Source organism: Centrocercus urophasianus, unplaced genomic scaffold, assembly GCF_019232065.1.
Source record: "Centrocercus urophasianus isolate 14NV4802_14NV808 unplaced genomic scaffold, USGS_Curo_1.0 seq_18, whole genome shotgun sequence".
NCBI lineage: Eukaryota > Metazoa > Chordata > Aves > Galliformes > Phasianidae > Centrocercus > Centrocercus urophasianus.
Window position 1 is genome coordinate 3,134,955 of NW_024884733.1, and position 14,268 is coordinate 3,149,222.

The 14,268-nt window shown below is 38.4% G+C and overlaps 1 protein-coding gene across 5 annotated transcripts in view; it reads left to right on the plus strand.

Annotated features, from left to right (window-relative positions):
• The window catches only part of RABGAP1L (RAB GTPase activating protein 1 like), a 206,524-nt gene that overhangs the window by 15,955 nt on the left and 176,301 nt on the right, over nt 1-14,268 (plus strand). For 4 of the 5 annotated variants that reach the window (XM_042819260.1, XM_042819259.1, XM_042819263.1 and 1 more), the window contains exons 2-10: nt 462-622; nt 1,721-1,913; nt 3,079-3,289; nt 3,915-4,089; nt 4,769-4,929; nt 5,924-6,034; nt 10,155-10,221; nt 12,294-12,396; nt 14,073-14,239. In XM_042819260.1, coding sequence (XP_042675194.1) covers nt 488-622; nt 1,721-1,913; nt 3,079-3,289; nt 3,915-4,089; nt 4,769-4,929; nt 5,924-6,034; nt 10,155-10,221; nt 12,294-12,396; nt 14,073-14,239 — 1,323 coding nt within the window. In that variant the 5' untranslated portion in view covers nt 462-487. The remainder of the gene's footprint in view (nt 1-461; nt 623-1,720; nt 1,914-3,078; nt 3,290-3,914; nt 4,090-4,768; nt 4,930-5,923; nt 6,035-10,154; nt 10,222-12,293; nt 12,397-14,072; nt 14,240-14,268) is intronic. The other variant, XM_042819262.1, reaches the window with a different exon arrangement.

A 14,268-nucleotide genomic window follows, 5' to 3' on the forward strand; every position in this document is an offset into this window, starting at 1 on the left:
GTTGCTAAACATGTTTTCATGGTATGGCACACGCTTGGAAAATTAGTCATAGGGTAATTTGCATCTTCACATAACCTGGGTGATGCTGATGTTGAGAAATGCATCTGTATGAGAGAAAAGGAGGAAAAAGGGCGGGAACTGGGGGAGGTAGAGGGAGCAGGATCTGGAGGATTAGAAACAGTAGAAGTGGAAGCTCCAAGGTGAACTCTGTTGGGAGTTATCTATGCATGCAGATAACAGTTTCTGCTGTTCAATCACAGATTTTTTTAATACCCCAAAATACACTTTGCTATTCAAATGTTCTTACACCAGTGGAATCAGAGAAATGTCATTAAATGTAGTATAATACATTCATACAACTTTAGGTATTGTATTATCTGATAGAAACTTCCTGTTACACCTGTTGAGATATTAAAGAACACGTTTTTAATCTGTTCATGATGTTTTTTTTCCTTCTGTAGGTGGCTGTGGCAGCTGCTGACCTGAGATGGAAGTCAGAACATCATTCAGCAAAGCCAGGAGAATTCCTGAAACCGTATCCACATTAATTAATGAAGAGTTTGTTGTGGTTCACCAGCAAACTGAGGACTCCTCTGGGAAAGATGCAAAACCTCAACTAAAGGTTGACTACTGATTTATTTGAAATATATGATAAGATTCTTATTGAGCAAAAAATAGCCTCTTCTTTGAAGTGTTTAACTAAAGATACTTGTGTGTGCTTGAGGAGAATCTTAACTGCCCATTTTTGTCAGTGCTTGTTTTGCCATTGAAATCAGGAGCTCAGATTAAGGAAGCCTGTCCAAATGTGGCAGTTCAGTTTTTCTTTTAGTAACCTGTATGGGGGCTAGCTTTGTTAGAGTTCTGTGGATTTATACATTAAACAGGGACTAAAATATTATTTTCAAAGAGTAAGTTTCAGATTAATGCTTAGGAGGTATTCTTTATTTAGGGCTCACAGCCTTAGAATGTTTTTTTCATTGAAGAACACAATTAGGGTGCATAGGAATAGACCACAATGGACCTTGTTTTTGTTTCCTTCTTGGTGCTGCCTTAAGCATAACTAGGACCTGTAGAAGCTTTCTAGCACAGAATGCCTGAATGTTTCAGTATTGGGGTAACAGCTAATTGGTTAATGGCAAGTTTCCTCAATTTGGTTGCTAGAGCAGATGTGATCCTCTTGGAGAAATAGGAATTTGTTCCCCTTGAAATGACAACAATGATTCTATCTTTCCATAACTGTTGGGCAGTTTACAACTGATGATTACAGAAATTAAATTAATTGAACACTGACTGCTTCTTTAGTTATTATATCTAGATGGTAAAATCCATAAAGCAGCTTTATTACTGGCTGTGTTGGTTTTTTGGTTGGAAATGCTGGTATCTGTGAAAGGCACTTTTTTTTGGAGGGGAGGAGAAATGTCTGACCATGTTCTGGCTATTTTTATACATTTACTTTTGAACTACACGTGGAGTAATTGGTGAGACAACTGAGATGGCTTGGATATGACCAAGAAAGTACAATTTTCTGTAAGGAAAGTGTGTAACAAATTCTGTTATTTCTGTTTTGAATGAGAATCTAAACACAATCCTGTTATTTTAACAGAGGTCTGTAAGTTTTGGATGGTTGTTTGTAAAGATTGTGTGTTTGAAAGATATTAGCCAAATAAACATACACATAGCTATATATTTTTGGGGAAAAAAACTAATCTCCTTCTTACAGGTGTTTTCAAATGGAGATGATCAGCTGGAGAAGGCAATGGAGGAAATACTGAGGGATTCTGAAAAAGACCAGAACGACACCACTGCTTTCTCTGAAGGTTCTAGTGATGCATGCAGCCAGGCATCTGGACTTGGCTCAGCAGGTCAAACAAATCAACCGTCCTTGCAACTTGTTTTAGACCCTTCTACTACAGGTATTCCTGAAGAGTACCCTTGTCTTATGTCCCATCACCCCATACCTCCCCATGGATGGCAGTTCTTTTCTTTAAAGCTTGAAGTTAAAATAGATGTAATGCTTTCTGGAACTTAATTCTGTAAGTATTCCAGAGAATATTCTGTAGCCTCTTCAAGTTTTCTCATTAGGAGAAGACTGTAGATAGGAATAGATCATTACCAGGTTGATACACCTTTGCTGCTCAGTTTTCATCGAGACAATTTTTGTTATGTCACCAGCTCTGGTTTAGTTGGGACTCAGTGTCAGGTAACTGCTGAACGTACTGTAGGTAAGATAGAGATGCTGCTGGTGGAATATCAGAAATTTCAAGATTAAGTCCACTGACATACATTCAGTTCTACAGCATTTTTTAAGTGTTTCACAAGCAATGGTTGTAGTCAAAAGAAATATGAAAAAACAGGGCAAAATGCTAGGAGAGACTTGGAATTTCCATTCTTGGAGCTAAAACTCAGCTCAACAGGACCTTGAGCAGCCTGATTCAGCTAGCTCTAGTCTAACCCGTTCTGCTTGTAAATGAGTTTAAGATGGAAACGATCTCTAGAGTTAATCCAACCTGGATTACTCTGATTCATACTTCTGATTTTTATTTTTTTTAACTTCACCTTTCTTTTCTTAAATGCCAAATAGCCTTTAAAAAAACACAGAAGAATAATCCAGAAAGAATGCTTCTCTTCCTCTGATTAGAAGAGCAAGTGTCCCTTTGCTTTTCTCCAATTCGCTGATGTTTCATGCAGTCAGCGTATCTACCTCAAGAATGTGAACCACATTTGAATTTAATAATTCTTTACAAATTGTAAATTCATGGGAGAGAAGAGAATTAGAAGCATCTTTATGCAAAAATAACGAGTAGAAATTTGGGTATGTAAGCAAATTGAACTAGGTAAGGAACACTTTAGCATAGCTAAAAAGAATCAAACGGTAAATTGACCTAAAGCAATACTTGGACACCTGTGTTAGAATAGACATAACATTATTAAATAATGCTGAGTGGATTTCTCACTGTTGGACTTCGATCCCTGTGTCCATTCTTATAAGCAGCAAGAGATTTTGCTATGGAACTTGTTCAGTAAACAATATGTAAAAATAAAAACAAACAGTTAAAGAAATGGTTTCTTCATTTTCAGAAGTGTCTACACGAAGTTCATCTTCTCCCCATGAACCCTTGGAAGAGGACAGCGTGTTGTTTAACAAACTGACTTACCTGGGTTGCATGAAGGTGTCTGCCCCTCGCAATGAGCCAGAAGCTCTACGTGCCATGGCAAACATGAAATCCTCAAGTCAGGCCCCTCTATCTGTAACTCTCTATGTTCCCAATGTTCCAGAAGGCTCTGTAAGGTAATGTGTAAATGATTCTTTTGTTACTTGCACTGCACGTGGAAGGTGGATTTGAAGTTTGTTACTCTCACAAGGAGGTAGAATGGTTGGATTTTTGGCTCAGGTTCTTTACAGTACAGTGAGACACCTCACCCTGTAAAAGGAAATTCTGTGGAAGTGCTGTACTGATGGTCATGTTCCACTTCTTTATGGGCATCTTCTTGAAGTACTTAAAATGCTGAGTTGGGCCTCTTCAAACCAATGAAAATGAAGCGTAAGGTTGAAAGTCATTTTTGGGTGTAGGAGTATCTGAGTGCTAGTTTCTCTATACTGGTTATCAGCGAGTGCCTGTTTGTCAGCTTTAGGGCCAAATATTCTCAAGCATCTTGTTCACTGATTTCTGCTGTTTTGGAAAGAGGTACCATGTTCTCTTGGAGCATTAAAAAAAAATTAGGCCAACGTTGCAACCAAAAGTATTTACATCTTACAGCCAGAAAGCCTGACTTATCTGTTCCTACTCTCCATCTTGTATACTTAGTTGTAAGTTCAGTTTTGATATTTATCTAATTGCAGGAAGTTATTTTGTGTGTATGTTTGTTTGATTTGCTTTTTTTTTTTTGTTCTTCACTGTTCCTTTCCTTGGCAGAATAATAGATCAGTCAAGCAATGTGGAGATAGCCTCTTTTCCAATCTATAAGGTGTTGTTTTGTGTGCGTGGACAGAATGGGACTTCAGAAAGTGACTGTTTTGCGTTTACTGAAAGCAGTTGTGGAACAGAAGAGTTCCAGATTCATGTTTTCTCTTGTGAAATTAAAGAGGCAGTAAGTATTAAATATGGTATAATGGCTCATATAAAGGATGCAGGGCATATCTGGGAAAGTTATTCCAGATTTGGGAATGGTATGTATTTGAGAAACACATTAACGCATGTTCAGTGGATTTTAGAGAATGTGCAAATAGTCAAGTGTGACTATTAATGCAAGTTAAAAGTTACAGCATTGCAATAAGATAGCAAAGTGCACTGTAATGGGGATATTGTGGAAAGCCTTTTGTTTTTCAGGCCTCATTTGAGTAGGTTCCAGGTTAGTGTTGCAGTGTAGATCTTGGGAGTTAGAATCACTTTACAGTGCTGTGATTGCCCTTGGTATTTTGGGAAGAACTGCTGAAAGTTTGAGATAGGAGGATTTTTTTAGGCTGGAAGAGTAAGGGATGAAAAAGATGACAAAACAAGGTTCCACTTTAGCAAACTGTAAGATGTGTTATTAAAGGCACAACTTGAAAAATGCAGCATTAGGGTCTTCTAATGAGTTGCATTCCCAATCTTGTGACATATTAGCTTACTGAGAAAACATTGTTGAGTGGTTACGAAACACATGATCTAAAAGCTTTCTGTTTTAAATAAAGTTTAAGAAAAGAAAAAAAGAAAAAAAAAAGCAAAGGTGGGTGTTTTTTTCATCTTTTAGTATTTATAATACCACTTGTTCTTTTGCTTTTCTGCAGGTCAGCCGAATTTTATACAGCTTCTCCACAGCGTTCAAACGTTCTTCCAAACAAGCATCTGATCACGTTAAGGATTTCGTTCTTCCTACTCCAGACAGTGATGTGTACACTTTCAGTGTTTCCTTAGAAGTCAAAGAAGATGATGGGAAAGGAAATTTCAGGTAATCTGAATGGAATGGGAAAGTTGAAAATCTTCTTGAATCAAGCATACTTGCAGAATGCACAACTGTTGTGCTGCAGTGAAATTGATTTAGCTTCTTTTCGTAAGTGGACCTGCTATAAGGAGGAAGCTACTAAGGAGGAAGCTTTGCTTTTGGTTTTCTTCTCTGTATGTTTTCCGTTTCAGGATTTAAAAATCTGCACCCTTTTGAAATTAGCTTCCTTTAAAGATGTATCTGTTGACAGAAATGCTCAAGATAGGCTTGTGCAAATGGAAAAGATGGTAGGATGTCTGTACAAACTTCTGTCAAACCAGTTTTCCCAAATAAATACAATGTAGTGCTCTTTTAAGTTGGTTTAACTGAAGGTTGGATGTTGGGGAGAAGTTCTTTCCTATGAGAGTGGTGAGGTGCTGGAACACCTGGAGGTGTTGAAGGCCAGGTTGGATGGGGCCCTGGGCAGCCTGGGCTGGTATTAAATGTGGAAGTTGGTGGCCCTGCCTGTGGCAGGGGGTTGGAGATTCGTGATCCTTGAGGTCCCTTCCAACCCGGGCCATTCTGTGATTCTGTGACTTAATGAATTCTGAATGCATTGAAGGTTTAGAAGCTGTAAAATTCTCAGAGCGTTACAGGGAAGCAAAATATTTTTTAACCTAATAGTTAATTACATGACTTCTAAAATGGACAGAGTTGATGAGAAGAGTTGATCTGTTAAAATGTCCTGTTGTTTTTTTGGTTCGTATGGTGCACGTGTTTCTGTTGTTTCAAAAAACAAAGTGCCCTATGCATTTTTAGCCACATGATCCTGATAATTTCTCTGGATAGTTAAGATATGAGATGCGAGATACAGCTTTTTTCTTCAGTGTTGGTTTATTAACCAAGTTTAAATGGCGAGGTCTCAAACAAGTTATAAACAGCTTAAGTGGGTTACTGTTCTCTGCTGTACTTAACAGTTAATGTCCTCTTTTCATACTAACTTTAAAAAAATTTCTTTTAGCCCTGTGCCAAAGGACAGAGACAAATTATATTTCAAACTTAAGCAGGGAATTGAGAAGAAAGTGGTGATTACAGTCCAGCAGCTCTCGAACAAAGAACTGGCCATTGAAAGGTAAGAGCCATATAGAAGTAGTGCAGACTACCTTTTCATGAGAACATTTGCTCTCAACCTGGCTTTGCAGGTTATGCAACTGAAAGAAGAAAAACAGTGACACAGTATTATTGCATAATAAAATTCACTTATAGGTGCATGGTTAAATTTTAATTATCTTTTTAAATAACTGATGTGATTTTTAAGGTGGAAACATGATGTCTTGGAAGCATAGCATGTAACTAAGCAAACTTTTCATTTTAATTGCATTTTTTGAATGTGAATTTTTTGAACTAGGATACTTGGGCATTCTTATATTTTTCATTTTGTTTTTTCTTGTTAAGTAGCACAGAAACACATGTTTATTATAACCCTTCCTTATTACCACTGGCTGTGTTGTGAAAGTAACCAAGTTGGGTTGTCTGAACTATGTTAACCTTAGATCTGTTTCCTCTTCCAATACTTATCTTGAAGTAGTAGTGAGGATCTCAAGTATGGTTGGTGACCAAAGGTGTATATACTGGAAACTAAATGAGAGGAGAATTCTTTCATACAAAATAAATATCTTTTGAGGAAGACAGTTGCACAAAAAGCAGAAGAAGAGCATGAAGAGTAGCTCTTTGTTGTTAGGTTCAGTAACAGGGGACTTGTGCTACAACAGTAGCAGGCATTGCATTAGCTTAAATTAGGAAATTCTTTCTCAGTAGCTCATATTTTAAAAAGAGCAAATGCCACCAGATGGCAATCTTACCAAAAAAGTAACAATAGGAGAATTCACTCCTATTGAGGAGAATTCAAGATAACAGGAGAATGTAAGAAACTCATATAGCCTAAGATTGATCTCTATTTGCTTTCAGGCTATTTTTATCAAAAAAGAAACTGTAATTTTCTGTAGCAAGAAGGACACAGCAGATTATTTTATCAATACTGTAAAACTGTTCTTTTGCTTCTCAGTAGATTAAATTTGTAATTGAAATAAAGTTGATTTGAAACTTCATGGATGATGAACTGTTAAGCTTTTCTGAATAATATTAATTCTCTATTCAGCATTTTCCTTGTGAGGGATCTTAAGGAGCTTGGTTTTGTGTTGTTGTTTTTTTTTTCCTCTTAAAACTATCTTCATTAGAAAAGAGCTTTAACTTAGGTGGTATTTAGGATGATTCAATATGGATGTTATTTTTATCACCACAAGCTTTGCTGGTAAGTTATTTAATTGGTGTGACACGCACAACCTTGCAAGTCATTTTATATACATACGGAATGCAGTATTGAAATAAAAAGATTAGCATGATCAATTGACATTACGTGAGAACTTCTAGCTCTTTAATACATTCTCTGAAGTATTTCTAAGGGAAATCATAATGGAAAAACGTGATTGTTGCTGCAGAAGAGTGGCCTGTAGTCAAAAGTGTTCCAAAAATCTGTGTTGATGGTTTTAGAAAAAACCACCTGAGAAACCTCTGCTGATGCCAGTAGGTGGTGTTCAGATAGGGCTGAGTAGGTTTCCCACAGGGGATCCTGTGTTGCTTTCTGGCTGTGATGCCTATTTGACCTGAGCTTGCCTGCTTTTCTGTTGTTAGAGCAGGTGAAGAAGCACTGTTCTGTCCTGCACTGCAGCTGTGAGCTGTGGGCGACTCATGTAGGCTCATGGCTGCTGTGCTGTGTGGGATATCACATCTGTTACTTACAGGGTTCAAGAAGAAAATTCTGGTTAATAATTGAGGGATGTAAAGAGTTGTTTTGGAGAGTGAAGAAACAGCCTTTTGTTCTGAGAGGCAACAGGACTGCCTTTGTTCTTGTTGAGGGGTGTTTAATGGTAGAACACTACTGTTCGTGTGGAGGACTCGTACCAAGTCATGGAAGTGTGCCTTAGTCTAGAGCCTGTACCTGTAGGGTTGATGTGCAGAATACTGGCTGGTTGCTTGCTATTGCTTGAGCTCATTTGAAGTCATTTTACTCTTTTGAACTTAGAAGAGTAGCCTTGACTCTTCCAGTAGCAGGATGTTCCCAGTCATCATCAGTATCTACTTCTGCAGGAATCACATTTTACTGACTCCCTTTCTTTTGGAACCATACAGGCCAGAATCTTTGAGAAGTACATCACAGCTTATTTCCATCTGATGGAAGTGCAGTGAAGGCTGGGATCTGGTGAGCTGGTGCCTTAGAAAAGCACAGATGTTTCACCTGCCTCTGAATCTCAGGCCTGCAGGTTTCTTTAGCAGGCTTACCAGAAGCTAGTGACCACTCTGTTGTAATAAGCTATAGCTCCTTCTGAGCTATTTCTACCTTAGGAACAAAAAGTGGTGCAGTTGGTCGATGGTACGTTCTGCCTGGTCCCATTAGTCTCACAGAAGCCTTCTCATGTGGCTCAGTACAAGTCCTGGCATCTGCACTGTTATGTGGCACTGTGTTATGCTATAGATGAGATGAGTCTTATAGATGAGTCTTCATCATTGTCTACTGTTTTATTTGCTACTGTCCATGAAAGGGTTTTTGCTTGAAAGCTGTGAAACTGTTGTCTGCATTACTGTCCACTGGCTATTCAGATAATATCTTAGGATTTCTGCTTGCTGACAAATCTGAATTTTCCTTTGGGTAACTGAGCTGCCCAGATGATGGAGTATCTTTTGTTGGGTCTTAGAGAAGGTGAGGATGTGAGCTGTTTATGGTGCCTTCAGGTGCCTGGGGGAAGGATAGGGAAGAGATGGAGCCTGATCCTCCCTAGGGGTGCAGAGTGGAAGGATTGGAGTCAGTGAGCACATGTTACTTCTCTGGAAATTCCTCTGTTGGGTTAAGTTGTTATCAGTACAAAAGGAGCTGGGCACTGGAACAGATTGACCAGAGAAGTTATTTAATTTGTGTTCTTGTAGATGCTTAGAACTTGACCACAATGAAAGAAAAGTTCTCAAAGCAAACCCTTCTGAACTATGAAGTTCAGTTAAAACTATCAAGAAAGATTGCTAGTTAAATGACTGGACTGGAATTCAAGACCTTGGCTTATGTATGATCTCTGTGGCAGAGTACCCACGTAGTGGTGGTGATGGCCATGAAACTTCCTTTGTCCCTTCTGTTTAGGTTGCAAACTCTATAGCAGAAGCTGCTTTCTACTCTTGTATATGCACACTTTAGATGGTGGGGCAATTGTAGAGAACTCTTGTTAAGTCTTTATATCTTGCATTCCTAAATAAAATGACAGTAATAAAGCATCCCATGATTAGATCAGAAAGTGTAAGCAAGCAAGATGCATCTTGAAATAGCTAACAGTTATTAAAATGGTATTAAAACCTACAGAAAAGTGACCAGTGTTTGAAGTAAAGGAGAGAGCAGAGAACAGGCATACGTACAGAAGAGGTTAGCAGGACAGTAATGACACCTGATGAGCTGATCTTTGCTTGTGGCAAGCAAGGTGTGAGCCTACTTGCTTTGGCCTGTTAGATCCATTTTTTGAGTGCAGGTATAGAATCTGCTGGGCAAAATTGAAGCTGGTTTATACTGGATTAATACTCTACATCGAGAGGCGTGGGGGGATGCTGGTGGGATATTTTTGTTGTTAAAATCTCATGCTAGTGACAGGTTGTCACAGTGATTCGTCATGTAACATTTGAGGGCCATAAGTTGTGACTGTGAAGAATCCTTGCATCTATGTAATAGAGAGGATCAGATGTAAAAAATAGGCTGAAGTGTAAGACCAGAGCAAATTGGTATTTTTAAGGATGTGTGAAGCTGGGTGATGTTGATTTACACCAGTGAAGTTATGGATGATAAAATATGTAAATTGTTACTTTAATTTAATTGTATGAAAGCAGGTTTAAAATTTATTTTCATGTTGCCAGTCTGTCTCATTTGTGTTGAGGAATCTTGTGTCTTTTAAACTCAGTGTCTTAAATTGTCTTTAAGAGCAATTAATTCATAGGTTAGACACTAATTTCTGTTGTCTTCATTCTGGAAAATAATTTTATTGTCACTTCTGTGATTTATATTGTGATGTTGGCTGAGTGTTGCCATAACACTGGCAGAAAATTACTGAGATTTTCTCTAAATTAGAAGCAGTGGGTGCTGGGCCATTATGTTCAACAAAATGCTTTTGTCTTTGAAATGCTAACATATATGTGTATATATATTTTTTGATAAAACTTCACAGATGCTTTGGGATGCTGCTGAGTCCTGGAAGAAATGTGAAGAACAGTGACATGCATTTACTAGACATGGTAATGTATGTTTTTAGTAATCGTTTTAATAAGATAGGTAATTTAAAAGCAAACAAAAAGCCCCAACCATATAGAAGCACCTCCCAAAAATAAAACTGCCACTGTTTGTTTACTTTGGTTTCTTAAATCCTGAATCTTCTATTTTAGGACTAGAAACAAATGCTTCACGCAACGGGCAGAACATCTCAGTGTCAAAATCTTTGGCATCTGTTTTTGTGAAATTGATAGTTAGTTGCTCCAAAAAATTGTTAAACGTGTTATCTAAAAATTTAGAGCCAATAATTGTCTTTATGCTTGGATCTTAGAGATATGCTGCTGGTTTTTGCTGAAAATGTTGCCATTAATTGCTTAATCTGAATTAAATTCTTGCTCAGAGCTTGAAAGAGTTGCTTATCTTTTAAGAGCCTTCCTTTCTTATAATGAGTTGCATCTAAGAGAGCTGCAAGTTAATAGGATACTTTGTGATTGTATCAATTCAGTTTTATGCAGTGGACAAGAATACAACTGTTTTCAAGTCAAAAAGTGCTCAAGTTAAATCAGCCAGGCATTTTGTAATTACACAGACAGTTTTGCCTTGTCCACTTCTTTATCCATGTTGATGATTCTGGCTGTTGGTATTCAGTTCTCTTGTCAGAGGTAAGATACTTGTATGCTGTTATGTTTATGTATATGCTAACACAGTTTTCATTTGTTGATATTAGTTCTGATGTTACATTTCAATTTTTTGATTGATAGAAAATAGAATAAATTATGAGTAACAGAGCATAATGAGTTCTATTAATCCATATAACATGTTTTTACTGTACAGGCTGCGTATTTGAATCCATATCTTTATCCCAGCCCTAGTTCCGTACATTTAACTGCTGGATGTGATAGCTTATTAATCATCTCCTGTGTGTCTACATGGAAACTTGTGTTTTTCTCACAGCTGCCTTTTTCCCTCTTTAAATTTGGAGAACTTGGTCACTCCCACAAATCCTACAAATCAGATTGCAGAGTAGGAATGTCAGTCCCGTTTGCCTCTGAAGTGGCGACCATGCAGGCTTGTTGGATCCATAGGAACTGCCCAGGGAAACTGCAGGAAATATGAACTGTTACTGGTGTGGGACAAGTATGGAAGTAACAGATGCATGGTATAAGATTATCCTAATGCAAATACAGAGGCTTTCCTGTTGTTACTAACTTGAAGATATGTGGCTGTTTTGACTTCAATTGCATATTGTCCTGAAACTTGGTTCTTTAAATGTCAGATTTTTATGGACTGGAGTTGCAAACTGCTGTCATACTTAGAGAAGGTCTGTGCCTGAGCAACTCAGGGGCAAGTATGGCAGCAAGATAATTTTGGAGTAAAAACACTAACCTAATTTTTTGGTTGATGTAATTAAGGTCTTAAGTAAGATTATATTTTGGACTGTTTCTCTGTATACAGTGAGAGAGGGTTTGGTCTCTTCTCACTGGTGACAGGAAGAGGGGAAATAGCATCAAGTTGCTTCAGGGGAGATTTAGGCTGGATATCACGAAACACTTCTTTACACAAAGGGTTGTTAAGCACCGCAATAGGCTCCCAGGGAGGTGGTTGAGTCACCATCCCTGGATGTGTTTAAAAACCATTTGGATGTGGTGCTCAGGGACATGATTTAGGAGGGTTGTTAGAGTTAGGGTGGTATGGTTAAGTTGTGGTTGGACTTGATGATCTTTGAGGTCTTTTCCAACCTGAGCAATTCTGTGATACTGTGATACTAGTTTAATTTTTTGAAGTCTCTTATATTCCATCACCCCATAATATTTCTGCTTAGACAGTAGTGACAGACATCCCACCAAAAGCCTCTATTTTAATAAGTATTAAAAAAGTAGGTTAAGCTATCTTTGCCTTCATTTTCTTGTATATAATGCTTCTTCTTTCTTTGCCATTTCCCTATCCATTTTCCCGTCCATTATACCATGTTCTCACTTTGGGTTGTGTTCTCTAACATGAACGTAATGATATTCTTAAATTCCTAGAACTGTTTTACCTCCACACACTCTTGTCTCTTGATCTCTAATGAAGTCCTTTATTTCTCTTTTATTTCTAGGAATCCATGGGAAAAAGCTCTGATGGGAAGGCTTATGTAATTACTGGACTATGGAATCCTAATGCACCTATGTTTCTAGTACTTAATGAGGAAACACCTAAAGGTAATTTAATCTAACTTATGTGTTTTTTATATGACCTGAGTTTGATGCATATATTTTTTCCTGGGAATCAGGATGTATATGTCTGAGTACATACACCATCATGTTCTGAGCATCTGTGACTGGAAACAGAACTTTTCTGTACGTACATATGCAACACAGAAATGTGAATAATTGTATGTAGATCTTATGTGTTGCAGGTTTAGAGATACTAAGCTGGTGTTTGGCCTTATGTTCCTGCTCCCTGATTATCAGGATTTTTGCTCCCTAAGCACACAGTAGTTTTCCCCATTCAGTAACCAGCAGAGTAGTATAAAACCTAAACGTAGCTGTTGTTTTTCTTTTAACTCGGAGGTGAGCTGATTACAAGTAGCATTACATGACCTTCATCTTTGAAGAAGTGATGCACAGAAGCACTTGCACTTACAGCACACTTCCTTGTTGCTGGAATTGATGTTCTCTGATGTGATATAAAGTTCTAATGCAAATCTGGAGTCTGTTTCCTGTTCCAAGGCAGAGCTCCCATCAGTGGCATAAAAGCATATCTAAGGGTATGCAGTCAGTGTTGCTGTTTTCCTGCTGGTTTTTCAAATCACATTATTTCTGGTAGCATGTAGACTGTTGTGTGAAACTACTTGCTGTGAAGCTTGACACAGTTTCCATTATAGGATATGACTTTGTGTGTGTTGTTGTGTTTGGTTTTTAAACGTGTATTTAGTTTTTAAATGCCTGCTTGCCTCTTTGGCCTGAGAACGTGAGAGCCTAGGTGTTCAAAGCCTGATGTTCAGTGTTTATTTCAAAAAGCTGTGCTTCCTGGCTGGAGGATATCAATTCTGTTTCAAATGGTGGTTGCTACATTTCGTGTTTTCAAAAGGCACAGTCTTTTTCTTGCATTCTAAATCTACAAGATACAGTTGAACTATTTCTGCTTCATCTTCTGGTTGATTGTGTATTTTGCTCTACTTTGAATTATGCTTAGGTACAAAGGGAGAAAAAAATAGCATTACACACTGCTTCGGCAAAGATCATCTGACCCATAGAATGGGAAAGGGGCAGGTGAAACTTCTTTAGTCATAGAATCATAGAATGGTTTGGGTTGGAAGGGCTCTCTAAGTCCATCCAGATCCAACCCCTGCTGCCAGACCAAGTTGCCCCATCCAGCCTGGCCTTGAATGCCTGCAGAGAGGTGGCATTCACAGCTTCTGGGCAACCTGTTCCAGTGTTTCAGTGCCCCCACAGTAAAGACTTTCTTCCTAATATCCAGTCTAAATCTACCCTCTTCCAATTCATAGCCGTTTCTCCTTTTTCCTGTTGCTACCTGCCCTTATAAAAAGTACCCCCCAGCTGTCCTGTAGGCCCCTTCAGGTACTGGAAGGCTGCTATAAGGTCTTCTCAGAGTCGTCTCCAGGATGAACAACCCCAGCTCTCTCAGCCTGTCCCCATGGTGGAGGTGCTCCAGCCCTCTGATCATCTCTATGGCCCTTATCTGGACCTTCTCCAACAGCTCCATGTCCTTCCTAGTCCTTATAACTGACAGAGTATGGACATGGAGATAAACAAGGATCTAGAGTGTTCCTTTGAGTTAGTTTTCAATTTGAGCAGCAGCTCACTTATTTATTGTTTTAAGGAATTTGTTCTTTGCCAACTTCTTCTGTACGTGACTTAATTTTGTGTTTCAGATAAGCGTGTGTACATGACTGTGGCAGTGGATATGGTTGTTACTGAAGTAGTAGAGCCAGTGAGATTTTTGCTGGAGACTGTCGTGCGCGTGTATCCTGCCAACGAACGCTTCTGGTACTTCAGCAGGAAAACCTTCACAGAAACTTTCTATATGAAGCTGAAACAGGTATTGCGTGCTCATTTTTTAAACAGAAG